At 51.4% G+C, this 22,956-nt stretch overlaps 1 protein-coding gene and 1 long non-coding RNA gene across 3 annotated transcripts in view; one reads left to right on the top strand and one right to left on the bottom strand.

Moving 5' to 3' along the window:
• UBAC1 (UBA domain containing 1) overlaps positions 1-21,996 on the bottom strand; it is a 31,296-nt gene extending 9,300 nt beyond the window's left edge. Inside the window, exons 1-10 of one of the 2 annotated variants that reach the window (XM_054646138.2) lie at positions 21,600-21,996; positions 17,717-17,837; positions 17,404-17,477; positions 16,589-16,696; positions 15,939-16,056; positions 15,186-15,294; positions 13,790-14,021; positions 12,494-12,580; positions 11,674-11,812; positions 6,209-11,006 (exon numbers count right to left, since the gene is read on the bottom strand). In XM_054646138.2, the coding sequence (XP_054502113.2) occupies positions 10,891-11,006; positions 11,674-11,812; positions 12,494-12,580; positions 13,790-14,021; positions 15,186-15,294; positions 15,939-16,056; positions 16,589-16,696; positions 17,404-17,477; positions 17,717-17,837; positions 21,600-21,737 (1,242 nt within the window). In that variant the 5' untranslated portion in view covers positions 21,738-21,996 and the 3' untranslated portion in view covers positions 6,209-10,890. The remainder of the gene's footprint in view (positions 1-6,208; positions 11,007-11,673; positions 11,813-12,493; positions 12,581-13,789; positions 14,022-15,185; positions 15,295-15,938; positions 16,057-16,588; positions 16,697-17,403; positions 17,478-17,716; positions 17,838-21,599) is intronic. The other variant, XM_054646139.2, reaches the window with a different exon arrangement.
• On the top strand, positions 3,050-6,265 carry LOC143695587 (uncharacterized). The gene is made up of 3 exons (XR_013184963.1): positions 3,050-3,235; positions 5,416-5,821; positions 6,174-6,265. It is a non-coding gene; the product is annotated as an uncharacterized LOC143695587 (long non-coding RNA).
• Positions 21,997-22,956: the final 960 nt, after the last annotated feature.

Genomic DNA, 22,956 nt, shown 5'->3' with positions numbered 1-22,956 from the left:
TGCAAAGATGCAGCAGCAGCGACGGGACTTGGGCCAACACCGGCACCGTGTCGGCAAAGGGGGCGAGGGCAACGGGGGCGGGGCGGGAGGAGCGGCCGCACTCGCGGGTAGCGGGGAGAAAGCGGCAGGGGCGGCAGGGGGCGGGGCCGCGGTGACGCCGGTCGGCGACTCGAAGGGGCGGGATTAAGGGGCGGGGCCGCGAGCTGGGCGAAACCGGGGGCGGGAACCACGGCAGCCGGGACAGCAGGGACCAACGGGATGGGTGGGGCAACGGCTGCGGGCATCCCCCTTGCGGCAAAGAGCTCAACCAGCGCCCTGAGAGCTGGGACCGGCTCCAGGGCAGCCAGATCCCGGCGGGAGATACTAATAAAGAGCCTAATTCCAACTGTGTCCCAAGCGTCTCTTTATGACAGTTTTGCTTTACGGCACCTTTTACGACAGTCGCGCTTTACGGCACCTTTTACGACAGTCGCGCTTTACGGCACGTTTACGACAGTCGCGCTTTACGGCACCTTTTACGACAGTCGCACTTTACGGCACCTTTTACGACAGTTTTGCTTTACGGCACGTTTACGACAGTCGCACTTTACGGCGCCTTTTACGACAGTCGCGCTTTACGGCACCTTTTACGACAGTCGCGCTTTACGGCACCTTTTACGACAGTCGCACTTTACGGCACCTTTTACGACAGTCGCGCTTTACGGCACCTTTTACGACAGTTTTGCTTTACGGCACCTTTTACGACAGTCGCACTTTACGGCATCTTTTACGACAGTTTTGCTTTACGGCACCTTTTACGACAGTCGCACTTTACGGCACCTTTTACGACAGTTTTGCTTTACGGCACCTTTTACGACAGTTTTGCTTTACGGCACCTTTTACGACAGTCGCACTTTACGGCACCTTTTACGACAGTTTTGCTTTACGGCACCTTTTACGACAGTTTTGCTTTACGGCACCTTTTACGACAGTTTTGCTTTACGGCACCTTTTACGACAGTCGCACTTTACGGCACCTTTTACGACAGTCGCACTTTACGGCATCTTTTACGACAGTTTTGCTTTACGGCATCTTTTACGACAGTTTTGCTTTACGGCACCTTTTACGACAGTCGCACTTTACGGCATCTTTTACGACAGTTTTGCTTTACGGCACCTTTTACGACAGTCGCACTTTACGGCACCTTTTACGACAGTTTTGCTTTACGGCATCTTTTACGACAGTTTTGCTTTACGGTACCTTTTACGACAGTTTTGCTTTACGGCATCTTTTACGACAGTTTTGCTTTACGGCATCTTTTACGACAGTCGCGCTTTACGGCACCTTTTACGACAGGCGCACTTTACGGCACCTTTTACGACAGTCGCGCTTTACGGCAGCCTTTTACGACTCTTGGGACACAGTGGGAATTAGGCTCTTTATTAGTATCTCCCGCCGGGATTTGGCTGCCGTGGAGCCGGTCCCAGCTCTCAGGGCGCTGGTTGAGCTCTTTGCCGCAAGGGGGATGCCCGCAGCCGTTGCCCCACCCATCCCGTTGGTCCCTGCTGTCCCGGCTGCCGTGGTTCCCGCCCCCGGTTTCGCCCAGCTCGCGGCCCCGCCCCTTAATCCCGCCCCTTCGAGTCGCCGACCGGCGTCACCGCGGCCCCGCCCCCTGCCGCCCCTGCCGCTTTCTCCCCGCTACCCGCGAGTGCGGCCGCTCCTCCCGCCCCGCCCCCGTTGCCCTCGCCCCCTTTGCCGACACGGTGCCGGTGTTGGCCCAAGTCCCGTCGCTGCTGCTGCATCTTTGCAGTTCCCTGCGGCTCCCGGATCTGCGGTGCCGAGCGCGCCTGGCGCGGCCGCGCTGCCGCCCCCCCACCCTGGCGTTCAAGCGCCTGCAGCGCACCCCGAGCTGCCCACGGGTCCCGCGGCGGGGCAAACGCCCACGGCAGACCAAGTCCCTGCCGGCGTTTCGGCGCAATCCCCCGGTCCCGGCACGGCACCGCTTGCGCTGGGACCGGGGCGCCCCTGCCCGCCGAGCCACCCCGTGCCGGCGCCGCGGCGTCTGCACCGGTGGCTGCTGCCTCTGCCGTGCCTGCCGCCGCCCCTGCCAGCCGGGCCAGCCGCCACCCCAGCTCCCAGCGGCTGCGCGCCGCGGTCCTCCCGCCGCCTCCCCGCCGCTCTTCCCCCCTCCCGCCACCCCGGGATCATCTCCCACTGACGAGGCCGCCCCGCCGCCGCCCGTGGCCGCTTTGCCGCTCCTGCCGCTGCCGCTGCATGGCCGGCCGAGCCGCGCCTTCCCCAGCGCGGCCCCCCGCTTCAGAGCTGCTGGATGGCGCGGCTCCGCCGCCTCCTGCAACCGCGGCCGTCCCGTATCGTTCCCTGCCGCGGCCGCAGCCCCGTCTCCCGTTCCCGCCGCCTCCCGCACCCCCCCCGGCCCGCCCGCCGCCGTTACGGCTGCCCTAGAGACGGCCCCCCCCCCTCCCCCCCCTCCCGCACCAGCGATATCACTCCGCGCCGGCTCATCCAACCACAGCGCCGCTTCCGGGATCAGCCGCACGCATGCGCAGTTCTATTTGCACGGCGCGGCCGCGGCCGCGGCCGCCGCCGCCCCCGCCGCCGCCGCCGCCCCCCCGCCGCCGCCGCCGCCCCCGCCGCCGCCGCCGCCCCCGCCGCGGCCGCCGCCGCCCCCGCCGCCCCCGCCGCCGCCCCCGCCGCCGCCGCCGCCCCCGCCGCGGCCGCCGCCCCCGCCGCCCCCGCCGCCCCCGCCGCCGCCCCCGCCGCCGCCGCCGCCCCCGCCGCGGCCGCCGCCCCCGCCGCGGCCGCCGCCGCCGCCGCCGCCCCCGCCGCCGCCCCCGCCGCCCCCGCCGCCGCCCCCGCCGCCCCCGCCGCCGCCGCCGCCGCCCCCCGCCGCCGCCGCCGCCCCCGCCGCGGCCGCCGCCGCCCCCCGCCGCCACCCCCGCCGCGGCCGCCGCCGCCCCCGCCGCCGCCCCCGCCGCGGCCGCCGCCCCCGCCGCCCCCGCCGCCGCCCCCGCCGCCGCCCCCGCCGCCCCCGCCGCCGCCGCCCCCGCCGCCCCCGCCGCCCCCGCCGCGGCCGCCGCCGCCCCCGCCGCGGCCGCCGCTGCTTTATTGCAGCCCGGTCCCGGTCCCGGTCCCGAGCCGCTGCGCGGCCACGGCCGCCATCCCTCTGCCCTGGCACGCCGCTTCCACCGCCACCGGGTCCGTTCACGGCACCACAGCGGGCGAAAACTGCAGCCTTGTATCCTTCCGCGGTATTGTTTTTAACGGTTATTGTTTTTAATGGTTAACCCTCTGTTAACGTGGGTCCTTTTTCGGGCTCGTGCTGGCCACAAAAAGGTATCCGGGCGTCCATAACTCTTTGGCTCTATTGTCTCATATTGTCCTAATTCAAATTGTCCAAATTATTATTACTGTAATTGTATTACTGTTTTTATAACCGTTGTATTACTATTAAACTTTTAAAATTTTAAAAACAAGTGATTGGCGTTTTTCACGGGGAGGGCGGAATATGACAGCTGCTTTAATAAATACAGGACAGACAGAGAATTATTTTGCCCCTGCAAATGCCAACCCTTTGATCCCAACACAAAAGAATTTCGAAAAAGAACTGTTCCCAAACAGCTACAGGGTCCCCCCAGTGTTTGGGACAGATTTCTCGACCCAAAATGAGACATTAAACCCTGAAAATTCCCCAGCATTAATCCCAAAATTAGAAAACTCACAAAAATATTTTGATAATTTTCAGCTAACAGACTGGGATGAAGTCAGAGGCCAGATTTGCAAAGAAGAAAGTCGAAATCCTCCTGTGAACCTTCCCTATCCCTCCTCTCCCCTTTCCTGTCAGCCACAAGCAGCACCCACTCCTCCTGCCAGCCCCCTGTCCCCCCTGCAGCAGCCCCATGCCTGGTGCAGCCCAATCCATGAGTGGTGGAGGTGTTTCCATCCAGGCCAGGTGTCTGGAGTAGGGCAGAGCCCTGCCTGTTGGAGCCCTGCTGCTGCAGCTCTGGCAGCCTCGGCTTCCCTGGTGCTGTCACTTCCCGGGCCCAGCAGTCGCTCAGATTCCCGTGGGTTACCGTGGGCTGTATTTATAGTTTGCTGGGCTAAAAATAAAAGCCCCAAGTGTTGGGTTCCCTGATTCCAGCCTCATGGAATAAGGGATGCCCAGGAGCCCCCAGGAGGGGTCTGGTGGGGGATGTTGCCTGGGGCTGTGATGCCTTGGGGGCTGCTCCCATGGAGGGTTGATAAAAGTTTATTTTTTGGAGATGATGGAGCTGCTGCATCACTGCCTGCTCTTGCTCAGCACAGAGCCTCGTGCAGGACTCTCATCCCACTAAAAATACTTCCTCTGTCTCATCAGGCTCAGTCTAGCAGAGCCTATGAGTGGAGGGGATGGAGGCATCCGTGCTCCTGGCTGTGGCTACCAGATGGCACGTGAGGAAACCCCGCACGGCCCAGCTCTGAGAAAATGTGCTGCCAGATCCCTCTGAAAAACCTCTGTATGTGCAGCATTGGTTTGTGCTGGTGCTGAGCCCCCTGTGTGTGTGCCCAGCAAACATTCCTGCCTGCTCCTGACTGGTTTCCAAGCCAGGTCCCTTTGCAGCTCCCACCATGCCGGACACAAGTTCTGGGCACTGCAGGGCAGTGTTCCAGAGGGAGGATGTGCAGGAGAAACGGGCCTGAACGTGAGGGGTCCAATGCATCCCCTCTGAGGAGAGACCTTCACCCACTCCTGGTGCCAGGGGAAGCCAAAGTAAGTAATTTCTCAATTGTTTTCTTAACCTGGGGCTTTGTGAACAGAACTGAGCTCCAAGGGCAGTATGGGGGAGCAGGATTTCATCTGTCCCTCTGGCTCTGTCCCAGTCCCACCACGCCAATTTTTAACAGCAATTTAGCGACAGTCGCGCTTTACAGCACTTTATGACAGAAGCTGCAGTGCTGCACCCCAGGGTGCAGGGCTGGTGCAGGGACCCCACCACATGGGGTTTGCATCCCACCTGCAGCCCACAGCTGGATGTGCTGCTGGAGCCCCTGGCATCTGAACTCAGCCTTTTTAAATGGGCACCATCTCCTCTGCCAGGCATCTGAATCACAGCCCTGGTGTGATCACAGAGCTGGTCACCTCTCCAGGTTTATTTCAGTCCAGCGTGGTCTGGTCCAGCACAGCTCGAGTTACTGGAGTCCCTCCCTCAGCCCCAGCAGTGCCCAGATTCCTGGTGACACAGGATCTGCAGGGCTTGGGCTGTGTCCCAGCTCAGGTCACACTCACTGGCACCCAGACTGAGCTCACAAACGTACACTGCAGCCCTGCCCTCCTTCCAGCCATTTTCCAGGACCCACATCCAGCTCACAAGTCCTACAGTTGAAGTGAAAGCTTTTGAATAACAAGAGAAAGTAATTTCTTCCTTAATTCTGCTCCAGCCCAACCCTGGGATGGCAGCGGCACAGCACCCACGGAGCGCTGGGAACCACTCTTGCCACACCGCTGTGCTGTCAGCAGTGGCTCACCTTGCCAACACCAAGCTGCTCCTCCACAGCCCAGTGCACCCTGTGCTTCCCTTCCCCGCCCTCTGAGATGGATTTGGGCCCTGCTGGAGGCGGCTCCCGGGCTGGAGCTGCTGCTCTTCCCTGCTGGAGCAGCCCGGGACACGTCCCTGCGCCGAGGGCGCTCCGGGAGCTGCCAAACACACGCCAATTCCAGCCCCTCCTGGCACTCACACAGCAGCACCTCTTCATTTTGAAGGTGTGGATTTCTGCCCAGACCTGCTGGACCAGTTTGGGTTCACAAGTGTCATTATCTAATGATACATCCCCAAGCTGCTTTAAGGTAATTTTTTGTTTTGTTTTAATTGTAAATTAGTGGAGAGCCAAACCTTTGAATTGTCCTGCTGCTGTGCTGTGCATTACAGCAAACCTGAGTTAGGGCCTGACACCACAAACACCTGCATTGAACACCACCACATTTACCAACGTGACCTGAGCAAGCAGCATTTTGATGTCTCACACTCTAATCCTCCATCTCTCATGGGACAGAATGAAAATCACTCTGAACTCCTCAGCAGTTGCTGTAGCTGCTAAATAAACAGGCTGCTGGCAGGTTCCTTGCCCTGAACATGGAAGAAAATGCTAGTTAATTAAAAAAGCCCAAATGAACTCTACAGATTCTCTCTCCTTTACAGAAAGAAGCTCACACATTGACACCCCCATCAGTTACCTCCAAGGCACCCACGGAGAGGGCCAAGGCTTGGAAGTGCTTCCCCATCTCCCACAGCAGCGCTGGCACCACGACTGCCAGATGGGAATTTTGGTTCCGGCACGTGCAAGTTGCTGCATCCCACCAGCTGCTGCTTGCTGGAGCTGTTCTCCTTAATGAGGGTTCCCTTGTTGGGAAAGAAAAGATTTCAATTTGTCATTCAACAGCTGCCAAGATAAATCCATCTTCAGTGGCATCAGAACATCCCAGGGGATCACCAGGTCGTGTTTCACAAAGCCCTTACAGTCAATCTCCCCAAGTGCAGCTTTTCCTGAAAAACAGAGAAATACCTTCCAGGTGCAAAACCAGCTGCTGAACCAGGATTTCCTGCACAAACTCTGTATGAGCAGCTCTCATACCCCACTTTCTGAGAGACAATTCCAGCAACCTGCAGGAACAAGGACCATTGAACAACGTGGATCCACAAACCTTTGCTGCTCCTGCAAATGATGGTTCCAAACACCTTGTAATAAATCAAAAAACTTTATTTTGAAGATATATTATAAATGTACAGCACACACAACATGGGTGTCTGGGGTTATGTGTGAGCAGGTTTGAAGCCTCAGCATTCATTCCAGCCCCGGCCGCGGGTTCCACATCTCCACACAAAACAATTCCAGGCTGAACAGGTCTGGCCTTGCCAACACCTCCCTGACTTGCAGGAATATATTTCAGAACAGCAACTGCTTAAAATGATCACAAATTAGCAGCATTCCTTGCTTTTGGCCGGGAGGATTTCTGCAGGGAGCAAATGCTGCTGGTTTTCCTGCTCAGGGAGAGGTCGGCGACCCACGCGAGCGTGGCCAGGATGAATCCCGAATTCCACAGGCTCAGGGATGTCTGCCCTAGTTTAAGCTTCAGAAAAGTAAGGTTACACCTTAGGAAGAGCTGTGCATGCCACACACCGGCATCAGAGCCAGATCAAAGTGATCCTATGCAGTACCTAATTGCTGTATACACAGGTGAAATGAGAAAATGTGAAGTCAGTACCTTGCAATGTAATTTTACTGGTGCTGCCTCGTGGGAAGTGCTGGGTAGCAAATCACATTCGTGTACAGTTCATTAAGCCATGATAAAAATATGCAAATTAAAAATCTCTACAGGCCTCTGTTACCTGCTGCAACAGGGACATTTGGGTTTGTGGGGCTTCATTTCAAACGTGATCCAATTTCCTCCCTCTCCCCAGAGCTCGATAGAAAACTATACCCAAATTCAGTAAGAATTTAATGCATTTACATTTACTGAAGTTCACATGCTGCAAACAGGATCTGCAGTGAAGATCTTCAAATCTAGGGCAAGAGGTCCTTAAAAAAACCCTTTTGCTACACTGGATGTGGGGATGGAGGCGAGAACCACCACGAGAACACTCACGTGCATGTAACACCCCGTGCAGGGAGGTGGGGACTGCCCCCAGTGCCCTGCCACAGCCAGCACAAATCCTTCCAAGGAGCAGCTGGCCCAGAGAGGGGGATCCAGGCAGGATCTCCAGCCCCAAAGCTCCAGCACTCTCAGCTGGATGGAAATACCAGCTGGAAGCGCCACTGTTCTGTTGGTTAATAAAAATGGGATTAATATTAAAAGTAAAAAACCAGGATGGTTCCTTTGGATGAAACACTGGCTATCCTTTGCACAAGCCTTTGGGAAAACTGCCACTGGAGCAGAGCTCACAGGAACCTGTGCCCCTTCCCCAGGCAGTGTTTGCTGACAGTGTCGCTGTACATTCGTTTGGTGCGATGCTTGTTTTGGTGTGAACGCCTCAAAAAAGTAACTGTAACAGTCCTAACTGAAAAGGATCTCAAGAACCACTAAAGAGATGCTTGGATATGAAAACCAATCTCTGAAATGGAAGTTTGGTTCCAGGAGAGAAGGAAGGGGGCCAAGCTTTGGGTCAGGTCTGTGACAGGGGCTGCCAAGAAGCAGCCACGAGCTGGAGGCCCAGCACCTCTGATGTCTGGATCAATTCCTTCAACCTCATCAGGGGAGTTTTTGCTGGCTTTAAATCAACTCCTGGGCCTTGCTGCAAACACCACAGCTCCTAAATTCTGGTCTCCTTCAGCTTTTGCCCACTGCAACCTTCAGTTCTCACAAGCCAAGCAGGGCTCTGTTAAAGCCATCCCAAACAACACCTCAGCTGTGCAAGTGTTGAGCTCTGCAATAACAAAATCCAGAAATAACCACATCTTCTCAAGCCTCCCAGCACCCTAAAATGCAGAATTCCTTTATCCCTGGGGTCTCTCAACTGCTGCTGCTGAACCTGGGCATCCTCACCTCCTATCAATAAGGATAATCTGTTTTCCTGGTGCTGTTCCCCAGCCTTTGTAACAGCTCAGTGGCACTGAGGGGTGCTGCCATTCCAAGGGAGGCATCTCTGAGCTCCTGCATCCCTCTGAGCTCTGCAGTCCAACCATGGACTCCTGACATCAAACCCAGCATTTCCCAAGCCTTTACATTCTTCAAGAGCCACAACTGCCCCAAAGGATCTGTTTGCTCATTCTGAACCTCTCCTTATCCATTCAGAAGCCAAAAAACCTCCCACCAAACTACAGGGTAGTTTTCCCCAACTTTGCCTTCTAAAAGCACTCATTAAAAGGAATATTAACCACAATCCTGACCGTAGAGAGGAACATTTCCTTCTAACATTAAGAGCTTCAAGTAAAAAATCTTCTGGTATTATTACAGGCAAAAAGCTTCAGGAGTAAGCAAAAAAATAGGATTAAATGATCAAAACCTTTCATAAGACCACAATATTCAGTCACAGCTACTCATGAGTAGCTGTGCTGAGCTCACTGGGGTGCAGGATCAGGCTCCTGGCTTCAGTTACAGGACAAGGTTATAATTTCATGTCATGTCAGTCTATTCTTAGCAAGAGCCCACAAAAATGGTTTTACTGTCCAATTTGAACAGAAGAAACATCTCTATAAAGCTTGGAATTTCCAAATGTAGAAGTAAATATTTCAGCAGTCATCAACTGTAAAGCTTAATACGAAATTACAAAATTAAAAAAAATAAAAGAATCCTGGGATAGTAAGACAAGATAAAATCTCAGGCTGTTTTGATTTCCCCACCCTTCTTCATATTAATTATGAGAAATTGGCAACTTCAGTGCCTCAGCTGCATAAGAGCACAGAGCAGATGCCAAGTTCAGGCCAAAACTTGTTGCAGGGTTTCAGGTTGCATCTTGCTGCATTTTTGTTTAAAAAACCCCAACTGCACCTAAATCCCTCCCACAGCCCAGAGGTGACTTGCTCAGGATCTCCCTGTCTGGCAGGACACCTTTGTGCTGTTTAAGCACAGGGTCTCCACCTGCTTTCTCTGCAAAATTTGCCTCTTCTGCCTTTCCTGCAGGGCTGTGAAGCACAAGGCATGGCGGGGATGATGACAGATGTCAATCATGTTGCACTAAGTTGAAAAATAAACCTCCTTTTTTTAGCAGACTGCTAAAAATGGAACACCTGCAGAGCCCAATCACAAACACCAACTGGATATTCACACTGAGTTCTGCTCTTAATAGCTCAGAATTCCTCTCTGAAATCTCAAGTCACTCTTCTGGCAAAATAGGAAAGACCCAGCCTGACATTCTTGGGATGACCATGGTAAGAATAAGTATAAAGAAAAACCCACTTCTAACTCAAAGACAGCAATTTCAAGCGTGCTTTAAATACCTTAAACAAGATAAAAACCTATGTGGTTCTGCTGCTTTACAGAACCCCAGCAACCTCCCCATGCAATTCAGCTGCTTTTTGTTTGTAAACAGAATAAAACCCCCACAAGCCCCTTGCCAAAACTGTGCACATAAAAATGGGAAAAAAACCAACACTGTGTGAACATATCCCTCCTTGCAATGGGATATGGCAGAGTGTGAGCTTAGGACTTGCAGCCACTTGGGAATCCAAGTCTTGATGTGGTGAATTCTGTGGTGAAAGAGATCCTGCACCTCTATGGTACCTGACAGAGAACCCCCTGCAAGTACAACCCCAGTGGGACTGCAACAACACTAATGCAGCAAATAAATAGGAAAAAGTAATGCTATTTATTAGAATTCCATCTCTGAATGATTCTGCTTAAATTAGAATGCCAGATAAACAAGCTTGGATAGAAATGTGCTTGCTCTCCCAAGATTTGGGCTTTTAAAAAACATTTCCTAAGAATCAATTTTTTATTTTTTAAAAAGCAGTTTTGCAATTTGATAAGAGCTATAAATTAATACTGTATGGAGATGATTAATATCCTATGCTAGTGGTCAGTGACCTTTTGTAAACACCAGCCAGATCCTAGCAAAACTGGCCAGACAACTGTCACAGGCCTTTTGAACGAGCAATATTTCCTTCCAACAATCAGATTCTTAAATGTTTGCACAAAACCTTTTTCCTATTTTTTTTTTTAATATATATACTTTATTTTAAACCTAATACCTGAAAACATGAACAAATCCTCAAAGCTCTTCCACTAACACTAAAATCCACAAGGCAACTCACTCCTGTTGGCCGTAACTACGAACTCTCTTGTGTGAGAGACCCCTCCAGCCAGGATTTCCCCCTTCCCTCCCTTCCCTCCACCCCTTCCCAACCATCCAGGCAGCCTCCCGTGGAGGTGGAGGGGGAGTGAGGCCAGGGGGAAGTGGCACAGTGCACTGGCAGCTCCCTCTACGTGCGGTTCAGTGTCTGGAAGATTCGGGAGATCTGTAACATCACCGGCCCCGTCTCGGGATCGTTCATCCACTGAGTGCTGTTCAAGGGGTTTTCAAGCATATCCTCAAAGGCTGCCAAGAAAAAGGGATTGCAACTGTTAGTCCTTCAATGTTTGTTCTGTGTTGTCAAAAAGAACAATTCCTGAGGGATTTGGGGCTCTGTCAGTCTCCTCAGCTGGGCACACACTGTGCCCACAGCCTTTCTGACCCTGAGCACACAGACTTTGCCACAGAGCTCAGACTCAAGCAAAGGGAAGGGCCTTTTCCCATTTGATCTCCATTTTGATAGGCAAAGCCTTAGCTCATCCTTCTTGTTTAGATCTTTTTCCACAAGTTCCCCTCTGTCTCAGTGATCAGGCCTCACACACAGGGGCTGCACAGCTGGAGACAGCCTTGCTTTTTCTGTGAGATAGTCAGAGTTCTAGACAGACATTCCTGACTTTTCCCCTCATGGCCAAAGGGAGCACACAAAAGGTCTCCTAAATCCACAAAGCACTGCAGCCAGCAGCTATTCAAGTTGTGAGTTCAGCAAGTGTCATCCTGGGGAATTACAACCATTCCTGGGACAGCCCCCAGGCCTGCTCTGGGCTCAGCTGAGCTGCAGCATGAAGCAAACCAGCAGCAGAGCTGCTGCAAGGCAGGAACAGGCTCAGAGCTGCCCTGTCCCCCAAGAGAGCTGTCACCATCATCTCTGCTTGGAATTCCTGGCAAACCCAGCAGGAACCTACACAGGACTTACCTAGTAGAGTTTTAGGGTTGGTGAGCCCTAATTGTACCACTGGGTTTTCTAAGATGGCTTGGAAGAGAGGGCTGTTGGTGTCAATGCCCTTATCTAAGTCCTCTGGAGAAGGTTTTCTGTCTCCCAGCAGCCACTCACACTGAAAGAAATCAGCAGGCACATCAGATTTCATTAGAACCAAAGTGGCTCTACTCCAAAGTTTTGCCAACGTGGCATTTTAAAAATGCTTTTCCATCTCCCAGATAAAGCCTGAGCTCTACATTTCTTTTCACACATTCATTTGTGCCACCCAACCCAATATCCTCTCTCCAACAGCAGCCAGCACTGGATACTGAAGAGAGGCTTCCCTGGCTATCAGCTGTGTCCACAAAATTATCCTTAATATACAGCAGGGAACTAATTAATCTTGGAAAAACTTCCTGTTTTCTGATTGCAGAAACTGTGGAAGCATTGCTGCTAAAGGGTAATTTACACATTATATGGCTTGAATCCATCCTGGATCATTGATTCCTGTCCTAAACCAGTCATTCTTGGGAGTATCTCCTCCTTCCTAGGACAGCACAATCTCACACTGTGGTGAGGGAGTTTCTCAAAGGCTTTTGTGACAGCCCAGCCTCAGCCTCACAGACCCTGAGCTCTCAGAGGTGTCCAGACCCTTTGCAGTCATTCCAGTTGTGTATCCAACTTCGAGGAGGCACAGAATTTGTGCTCCTGAATCTTCAGTAGGAGTTCACTGTCTGACAGATCAAAACATGACTCAGGCAAGGCAGAGAAGCATCAGTGGGACAGACCCTTGGAGCAGGAAGGATGTTGTACTTACAGCTGCATTTTGCTGGTTGTTGTTCACTCTGAGTGCATCCACCACTTCCTTTTCATCAAATCCCATCTCCATCAGGGCAATGACAGCCTAGAGCAGAACCCCACAGCTTAATAAATCTTACATTTAGATCACAAATGAGAGCAATCATTTCCCTTCACCTTCTGTGCACAGCTTTATGTGAGGTAAAACCCCCTCATTATTTCCACATGCAGAGCACTCAGTAATTTTATTAACAAAGTTTTCAAATATTCTATATCAAAAGTGTCATTACTATGGAAGAAGAAAAAAATCTTAGGACTGATGGTAGTTCCTACCCTCAACACTGGAAGCTGAATGCAAGGCAAAGAGCAAGTGTACCTGGGGTAGAAAAGAGAAGGAAAATGAGGAAAAACCCCTCATTTTGGAGCTCCTCTCCTGTCACAAAGCTCTTGTTCACATCTCAGTGACAGATCAGCCTTGATGTGCATTTGTGGTTCTATTCACCCCATTTATTTTCACTTCCCAGATTTACTACACTGCTGGTGAGTGTGATGTATTCAGACATATCCAGATAATGGCACCAGAATGTTTCATTATTTAGAAATTGCACCCAGGCTATCAAACCCATCTGCAGCTCTTAACCCAAATCTCAGAGCAGCCAGTTGTAAACCCAAGGTGCCAGATGTCACAGGGCCCCTCCTGGTGTGCTCCCAGTGGGAGAACAACACATTCCCACTGCAGGTAATGCTGTGCTCTGAACAAAGGGCAACTTCTGTCCTTGCTGCAAGACTTCAACCTGCTGGTGGCACTTTGCCTTGTTCCCTAAAACAATAATGTCCTTCTGTCCTTTCCACAGAATCATGGAATGGTTTGGGTTGGAAGGGACCTTAGAGATCATCCAGCTCCAACTCTCTGCCAGGAGCAGGACACTTTGCACCACCCCAGGGTTTTCTATATCCAGCCTTTTCTACAGCCAAAGGATGGACTCCTGTCCTGCCACCCTTCCTTCCCAGGCTGCAGTGAAAACAGCAATGCCAGGGGTCTGGAGCTCATGTCAGTCCCCTCAGAGAGTTTCCAGGCGCAGAATAACAGTGCCTTTCACGTGGATCCTGCTATCCCAGACAGTGATGCATTCCTGAGGTAAAATCCCTAAATTTAAACACTCCCTGAACACCTCACTGGAACACTGCCAAGCCAGCACAACACCCATCTACCCAGAGGGCCCATTTCATTTATGAACGAAACATTTGGATTTTATGGTGCCCATGAGCTCCCCTCCCAGTCCCACAAGCCCCACAGGGGAGGAGCAGCACCCACCCGTGGGTCTGGACGAAATTCTCTTTTCCTGCGGATCTTCTTGAAGATTTCAGTCAGCTCATCCTTGGCCTCCTCCCCGCCCTCCTCCGAGCTGGGCCCCGCAGCTGCCTCAGCAGAGGAGGCAGCACCTTCAGCTGGGGCTTCTGCAGGAACAGAACCTGGCAGAGGAGCATCCACAGAAGGGTCATCAGCGTGTTCTATCAACCACTCCATGGCCTGGGTCACGGACATGCTGCAAAACACACGGGAACAGCGCTGAGGATGTGACAGCCTCGCTCCATGCGCGCTCTTTATTACCATGCTGGATGCACCTGCAGATTAATTAGCACCTGAAAACTCATTAAGAAAGTTTTGGAGCAAACAAAACACCTCAGTTCTCTGAGTATCCACAGGCTGAATCTGGGAAAAGAGAGGCTCCAAGTGCAGCTTGGACCTGCAACCCAGATTCTGAACGGCATTTCTGAGGGGGTCACCTCACCCTCTGCAGCATCTGCTGAGTTTCCCAAAGAAGCACTGTCTGCTTGCAGCTGTGGACAGAACTGCCAACAAAGCACGTTCCAAATCTGCCCTGCAGCCACATTTCAGGGGCCAAGGGCTCTGTTCCTCAGAACACCATGGGGTGACACCATCACTGGCTGTGCAGTGTCACTGCTCCAGCTAAGGGAGCCTCAGAGCTCCCAAACACCTCTCCCCAAGAGGCAGAAAAGAAAGAGCCAAGATAACAATAGTGCAAGGAATGTGTGATTCCATTTGACACAAAGGAATTATTATTGCATATTCATGGAAGGAAGGGAAAGCCTTTGCCTATTGGCTTTTCTGTTACAACACGAAAGCTGCAGAACAGCAGGGGAGAAAGTCTTCCTGAGATACTGGAAAAGTGTGATTGGAATATGTTGTGGACTCTATCACCAAAATTTTTCAAGAATGGCCTAACAAACCCCTCTGAGGAGTGAGGCAGTACAGCTGCCTGTTCTTGGGGCATGAGAAGAACTACATAACCCCCTACTTTACTGCAGTTGCTCTCTGGACCTCACAATATTCTTGGAATTTTTTAAAGATCAGCACAAAGTATATTTCTACAGCTGAAAGGTCAGTGTGTATGGGCTAAGTCTGCCCTTTCCTCTGTAAAATCTGACTTTGAAAGCTGAAGAAAATGTGAGTTTGATTCTTGGAAACAGTGCCAGCCTGGCAGCCCTGTGACCCCCAGACCTTGCAGAGCACATCCAGCCCTGATCCCCCTTCCCTGCACCACCTGCACCGTGCCTGAGGCAGCACTTCTTGGAGTTCAGCCTTTCTCCAGCCCCCACTGAGGTGACCCATATCAGGAGACCAAAAAGATGCAAATATGCATTAAAGCAGATCTGGGTTAAAGTGCCAGGCAGTGCTGGCCACTCACTGGTTCAGCCTGAGGGCTTTGACAGCTCTGCTCTCTGGGAAGCCCATCTCGGTGAGCTGGCGCAGCGCGATCTCGTCCACCCTGTCCTCCTCATCCTCATCCAGCATGGCTGCACACACACAAACAGAACAGAGCTCACATTCATTCCAGCCTCACATAAACCCCTGTGTCAATGGAAAGGCATGTGTTAAGTTCAAGCCCCATTCTCTCTCCCATCCCCTCTTTTGTTTCTGCCCCCACTTTGCCACCTCATCATGTAATTTGCTGCACTCAGCTTGATCCAGCTCAGATTGATTCTTCCAGGACAAAGACTTTGTCCAGATGTGTTCAAGATCTCAAACAAAAGGCCACTAACTCTCACATGACCATGGGATTTCCACACAATTAAATATATGAAGATCTATTAAGCATTTCTCTAGAAATTAAGTTGGATGTGGCCATTGCAGATCTCAAGGATGGGCATTTCCTGCCAACCTGATCAACAGCCACAATTTCTCCTCATTTTACTACATCCTTGTGAATTTTCAACTTTTCTTTACCATCCCTACTAATAATTTTAAATGGAACTTCTCACCCATCCCAAAGTGACATTTTATATCCATGATTTTTATCCACAAGGTGAAACTTTTGCCACAAAGTTTTCAGCAGCTTTGCTGCCACATCAGTGTCTGAACTTCACTCTGAGCCCATTGCTATGCTCCAAAAACAAACTCCCAGGATTGAACCAACAACTCTATAAAGATATGTTCATACCATTTGCCTTCTTAAATAGTTCAACTGCATCTGGGTTCAGTGCTAGCAGTTTCTGTGCAACTTCTATGAGAGACACTAAAATCTTCCGGAGCTCTGTCTGGAACTGCAAGAAAGGAAACTGTCAAAGCATTTAGACAGGAAGTTACCAGCCATCGTTGAATCTTAATGTATCTATTGTTAGTAACACAGCAGCAGCCTGGCCCTCTGTATACTAAGTTGCTTTATTAGGGCTTGATTTTCATTGTTTAGTCTCTCAGGAGGTCTGGGACCTTCCTGTGAAGTGTTACATGGAAGCAAAAGCTCCTGGGCAGAAAGTTCCTTTTAATTTCCACCACACCCCATGGGCAGCGGTCAAGGAAGGGAAATAAACCACAGGAAACCCCTGAATTAGTTAAGACTGAAGAAACAAAATAACTTCACATTTTCCAGATCTTGAATATGCTCTAAGGCTTTTTCCAAGCACAAACAAAACGTTTTAAATCATAATTTCGGACGGTATTTTATTACCATGAGCTGTGTCTAAACCTTAAGCTGTTTAATATACATTACAGACATCTAAATTTCTCTTATAGAAAAAAAGAATTATATAAAATAAATAGAAAGCAGCCTGTTGGGCTGTGGGTGTGTGAGTTCAGAGATGCAGTACTCACATCCCTCATGTTGTGGTGGGTCACGCTGCGGTCCACGCTGCGGGCGGGCAGGTTGGCAGTGGCTTTGAGGATGGCATCCTTGTCAGGAGCCTTCTGCTCCTGCTTCCTCTGCAGGGAAGGGAACAGGAGCAGGTTTCATAACCCATTAGGCACAGCACAGAGTTTCATATTCCTCCCCAAGACACCAAGCAGTGCTCTGTCACTTGTAGTGCCATGGATTAACAGCTCCAGTGTCATCCTGCAATTACAGAGCTCAGCTGGGCCTGTTGGGCTGCCCTACTTTCAGTCCTTACACCTAAACAAGCAGGGAAATTCCAGCACAAAGAGGGACAGTGATGGATCCCAGAGAACTTGGAGGCCTCTGAGTTTATGTGATACATCAACGTGCATCAACACCATCCTGACCCTCAGGAACAACTCCAATAAAACAAAATAAAACAGTCAAGGGCAACATTCCAGCTCCAGAGGCTGGTTAGAGGGTGACAGAAGGCAACCTGACAGCAAGCCAACATATTTCTTTGGGTTTTCTAACAAACTAAGGCACTTGCTGAACTGTATTTTAGTTATTAGACATTTGTTCAAAGATCAAATCTATAACATTTTCACAGAGTGTATCTGTGTGTCTTATTTTAAGGCAAATGTTCTCAGAATGACAGCTAAAAATGCAAAATCAGCTTCCTCTAAGTTTGGAAGAAATAGGAAGCGGTTCCTGTAGAATTCAACTGGCAGCATGTGCCTCTCCAAGGAGAGTACATCACAGAAACCCTGCCCCACACCATCAATAAAGCAGTTAATCCAAAGTGTTCCAGACTCACTTTCTCCTCTGCAACCACATCTGACATCTTGGGGAGCAGCATCGGCGCGCGCTTCTTGACCAGCAGCAGCACATCTGTGAGAGAGAGAGAGAGAGAAGGGCACTGCCACAGGTTAGAGAGTCTGGGAGAGCAGCTCTGCAAGATACCCCTCAAATTCAACTGCTCCTGGAGATGAATTTTGTATTAATTCCATTTATTTCGCTTCCTATGTCAAAGCAGAGAGAAAAAAAATCTTAAAAACGTTTGGAACGTGCCAGATGAAACCCAAGCTCCTCCTTCCAGACTGGTAAAATTCAAAGCCAGACAATCTCACCTCTGTCCTGAATGTTCTCCTCCAACACTGTTTTTGTGTCTGTCAGCACCTTCTCAGAAGTAGCATGGATCAGCTTGTGATGTGTCACAGTTTTGGGATCCTCCAAGCTCCCAGGAAGACACTGCAGGAGACAACAAACACTGCAGATCAGAAAGAGAAATGAGGCTCCTCATGCACTTGGCACTCAGGATCCTCCACATACAAACTCTGCATCATTTCCTGGCTTCTCAAGAGTTTAAGCCAGAGGTCAGTGCACATAAAGCATTTTATTAAAGAAAATGAAGTTTGATTTGTGCCTGTGTGGGAGGATTTGTGCTTTCTCAGGACATCTCTCTCACACTAAACTCTGGAAGTGCTGGAGATTTGGAGCAAAGCAAGGATGCTCCAGGACCCACTGCTACATTAATTCTGATCACTGAGGTCCCTCAGAAACTGGTTTCACAAAGTAAAAATGCAAATCTACCAGGAGCAGCAGTGTTTTACAGGAGGGAAGGCTGGAATGATGCATGTCCTCATTTGGAGTGTCCAAACAGGACAGATTCCCTGCCTCACCTCGTAATTATTATTTACTCTGAGTAAACAAGGCACTGCCAGCAGAGATTTTGGTTTCTCTGACCTTAAACTGGACAGTTTCTGTGCCTTGTTTCAAGCTGAAATAAAGAGATTTGCCTGCTGGAGCCATAACCTAGGTTCCTGCTGAAAGGGCTGAACTAAAGTTCCATTCACAGCTCTTCCTCCCAACCATAAATAACCAGATTACAATGGAATTTTTTTTGTGCCCGTTCCCTTATTGCAATTCTAAATTGCATGTCAATTAATTCACCAGGAAATCAGTTCAAATCCTAAAAAAAGAGTGCTCACACAGGCCTTGAGCTGCCTCCTCCTCACACCAGAGTGGCTCCAGATGCACAGTGAAAGATTTCAGGAACATTATTCCATCAGTGCATCTAGAGGCTTCCAATTTGTTTGAGTGCAAAGCAAAGAAAGCAAAGTGCTTGCAATTCCAGAAAGGCAAGATTAGAAATAACAACCTGAAATTGCTGCTCTCACCACAAACCAGGACACTCCATACTGACCTTGCCTGCTCTGCCCACAGCAAACAGCTTTTAATGCCACTGCCAAATGTTCCTACCAAGCCACTTCCACCATGTCTGCAGAAGAGAATGTTCACCTTTTGTGCAACAGAAACCCCACTGAAAATCCTTAATTCTGGTGCTGTTCATCACCAGCCTCCTGCAAAGGAGCCTTTTCACTCCACTGCCACCTTTCCTGCTGCCTGCAGTTGGTGGAAACAGCTCCCTGCTGTTTGTCCAACAAAACATTTCTGTTGCCAACACAGATTCCAGGATTCCAGCCCCTCACCTGAACCTGGCTGTGGCTCTGATGCCTCCCTGAGACTGAGGTGAGAACATCTGAGTGCTGCTTTGTCTAACAGGAGCCTCTCAGGGAGCCTCCAACCCAAGAAGTGCTGAACCCAGGCCAAAGAACACATTAACAGCTGGGAGCAGCTCCTGGAATGGAGCTGATAAGGAGCCCCAGATGCCTGGGGACATCAGTGGAACATCTCTGCAAAGCAGCTCAGAACATTCCTGGTTCAGATCCTGAGGTAAGAGGAGCTGGCAGCTGGTTTTGGGGTGGACACACAGACCTCCTGCCATTTCCCCCAGCACATATTAAAAAAATATGTGGGGACAATCACATAATAAATGTGGGCAGTGATTAATCGTAAAACTAACCAGGTAAAAGTTTAAGCAAAAAAATTAAAGTTCTGTGGTCGTCAATTCTTATTTCCTGTTCTTCCAACCACTTTAGTAACAGCTGCAGAGAATAACAGGGCAGATAAGGGCACTGGAGACACCAAAGAGGCTGCTGAGTGAAACTCCTGGCTTATCTTCACATTTCAAATGCCCTGGAAATGGAAAAACACCTGACCAGCAGTGCCTTTACTCATTCTCACCTTTGCTTTTTCATTTTGGAGTTGCCAGCAGGCTGCTCCAAACATTTGTCACAGGTGCCTGAGCAACTGCTGAAATCCTAATCCCTGGTGATGCCAAACACCTCTTGCAAAGCTTGGAATCCTGGTAAACCACAAGGCTTTGTTTGTTTTAAAATACAGAAAAACCTTTTTTTTTTTGTTTTGTTTGATTTTAATAACAGAAACATTTGAAAATAGCCCTGACACTCCCTCCTATTAAACTTGGGTGGTTTAAACCATCTGTTTAAACAAATATTATAGGTAAGGAGAAAAACCAGTGGGAGAGGTTTATTTCTTTGTCTAACAAAAGAGCCCAAAACACCAAATCTGGGGGAAATAAAGACATCAAGAGTGGCACTTCAGAGATCAGTCAGCATCTGAAGGTTATGGAGGGAAAAGTGGCCACTTCCCCAGCTGCAACCTGTTACAGACACCTCCCTCTGCTTCCTGAAAGATTTCAAATTTCAGAGACATCCAGGAACACAATCATCAGTCTCTTGGAAGAGCTGCCTGCAGAAATTACCTCAAGGTGTTACCAAGATTCAGTCCATGAGCAGGAGCCATGATCTCTCCAGGTCTATCTTCCCCCTCCAAAAACTATTTATTATCCATGATGGCTATGGAAATCCACCCCAGGATGGATTTTTGCACAGAGCAGCAGAGATTGAAATCAAATATCACCCTGAGTTATCAAATTGTGCCTACACCTGCTCTGTGTCTCTGTGAGAAATGCCTTCACCTGTGTGAAGCCATTTCTCCTTGTCCTGTAAAACTCCATCCCTCTCTCCCTGTTTCCTTCAGGTACTGGAAGGGCTCCTGGGCACCTTTATTTCACCCAGGAAACAAAACCTTTAACCCTTCAAACAGGAGTTAAGCGGTTACAAATTACAGGCATCTCCTATTGCACAGGTTTTATGTAAAAAAAAAAAAAAAATCCTTTGCAAGCCTTTAAAGGCAAACCCCTCACCATTAAAGGAGATTTAGTGAATTGAGCTGGCAGAGGGAGGGGCTGAGGCTGCAGCTTTTGCCAGCTCTGGGGCTGCAGTCCCTCAGGAAGCCATGCTGCAGGTCAGGGGTGCAGCTGCCAGGCCAGGCTGAGCTCCTGGCCATGGTCACCAGCCCCAGGCTGCTGCTGTCACTCAGGACAGCAGCCCCGGCTGTGGCTGAGCCTCCTCTCAGCCCAGGGGCTCCGGGAGTGACCAGGCTGTGCTGCCCTGCCCTGCTCCCACTGCCTGCGCCCTCCTTGGGCACCTTCTCCCTTCCACAGTGCCCCTCTGGCCACCTCCACCAAGATCTCGTTGTTTAAAGCATGGGGAGAGCGTTAGGAGAGCTCTGATCTCCCCCCAAAACACCTCAGCTACTCCAGTGCCAGCCCAGGGGAGGCTGTACTCGGATTTTAACAGAACAGGCAATTTCTCCTCCTCAGTTCCTACCTTCCTTCTGTGTTCAGACACAGAAACAAACCAGGGCAGAGTCCAGCTCCCACAGCACGGGCAGGAGCTGGGCACCTCTGACACTGCTCCAAAACACACCCCAAACTCTGGAACTAAACATTCCCAAGCAATCTCTGCCCAAATCCTCCTTTACCAACACACAAAACTCTCCAAAAGGGGGTTTTATTTCCGTGTGGAACAGTTTTACAGCAATTCGGGGGAACAGCAGACACAGCGAGGACACAAAGCCACCTGTGCACCCGAGCTGATCCCCCCCTCTTTTTAAAGTCATTTACAGGGCGTTGGAGAAGTCAGTTTTCCTCACGGGACAGTTTTCCTTTCCCCCGGACTGTTAATGCCGGCGGTTCCCTCGGTCCCCGATGATCTCCAGCCCCAGCCCCAGCCCCGCCGGGTTCCGGGCACTCCCGATGGCCCAAACCGGTCCCGGTGGCCCAGCCCGGTCCCCGCTCCTTACGTGCTTCAGGCACCGCTCCTTGAGCTTCTCCACCGTGGTGTCCTCGGGCACCTCCTCCAGCCACTCGGCGCCCTCCATGGTGCACACATGGAGCCTCAGCACCTTCCCCGCAAAGATCTTCTCCTCCTGCACGAACATCGCTCCAGCTCCCGGTGCCGCCGCTTCGCCGCCGCCGCCTCAGCAGGCCCCGGGCAGCTCCCGCCCGCCCATGAAGGTGACCCCGCCCGGCCCGGGGGAGCGGCGGCCCGGCCCGGGCGGCGCAGGGAGCGCGGCGGAGGCTGTGCCCGGCGCGGCCCTGCCCGCTGTCACCGCCGGTGTCACCGCCCGGGCCCCGCCGTCCCTCCGGGGACACGGCGGCGCTCCCGCCGCGGACGGAAACGGAAATCCTGGGCACGGCAGGGGCATGCTGGGAAATGTGGTTCTACCGCGGTGGGCTTGTCCGGAAGTGAAGGCGTAAAACACCCCCCTCCCCTTCACGCCCCTGGGCGGGCAGTTGAGTTTTCAATCTCTAATAAGCCTTTAATAAACCTCCAATGAATTATTAATGACACTTAATGACGTTTAATGACGTTTAAGACCGTTTATCAACGGCTCCGCAGCGCCGCAGTTAACGTGGGGTTGCCCCGATGCATTGTGGGATCGCAGTTTCTCCCCGTGTCCCGGTGCGCGCTGGGACTGCGGCGCTGCCCGGAGCATGCCGGGAGTTGTAGTTCCGTCCCGCGGGGCTCGGGCGTTCTTTAGGCGGCCTGGGCAGGGCTGAGGGGTCGGGGACACTACGGGGACACCGGGAGGCACCGGGGCGGTGCTGCTGTCCCGGGCGGGGGGGGACGGAGCGGCCGGGGCAGCGGCCGTTCCCCGGCGGGCCGTTAGAGGGGGCCCGCGGGCCGCCGGTGCCCAGCCCGCTCCCGGCCTGCCCGCGGGACTCAGCGCCCGGCCAGCGGGAATGGTTTCCTTTTATATTTCATTATTAAAACTTTAAATGTGTCATCCAAACCGTGTTGTTTCCTACGGCTCGTGCCCGAGCTGCGCCGATCGCTGGGGTTCGGGTTTACAAACGTTGGACAGCGAAGTTTTCACGAATTTAAACCACCTATTTATTTAAATCAAATCCATAAATTCCCTCCAGAAATGGCTCTCCTGGTTTGCAGCTGCGGGGGTTGAGACTGTGGGTTTCTGGTGGAGGCATTTTGGGGGTCTGACAGCCCCAAAACACATCTGTCCCACTTGTGCCATGTGAAAAACGCCAATCACTTGTTTTTAAAATTTTAAAAGTTTAATGGTAATAAAATGGTTATAAAAATAGCAATATAATTAGAGTAATAAAAATTTTGGACAATTTTAGTTAGGACAATATGAG

The sequence above is a fragment of the Agelaius phoeniceus genome, chromosome 21 (genome assembly GCF_051311805.1).
Source record: "Agelaius phoeniceus isolate bAgePho1 chromosome 21, bAgePho1.hap1, whole genome shotgun sequence".
Lineage (NCBI taxonomy): Eukaryota > Metazoa > Chordata > Aves > Passeriformes > Icteridae > Agelaius > Agelaius phoeniceus.
The sequence above is the reverse complement of the archived record's forward strand: the minus strand, read 5'-3'. Positions and strand labels throughout refer to the sequence as shown.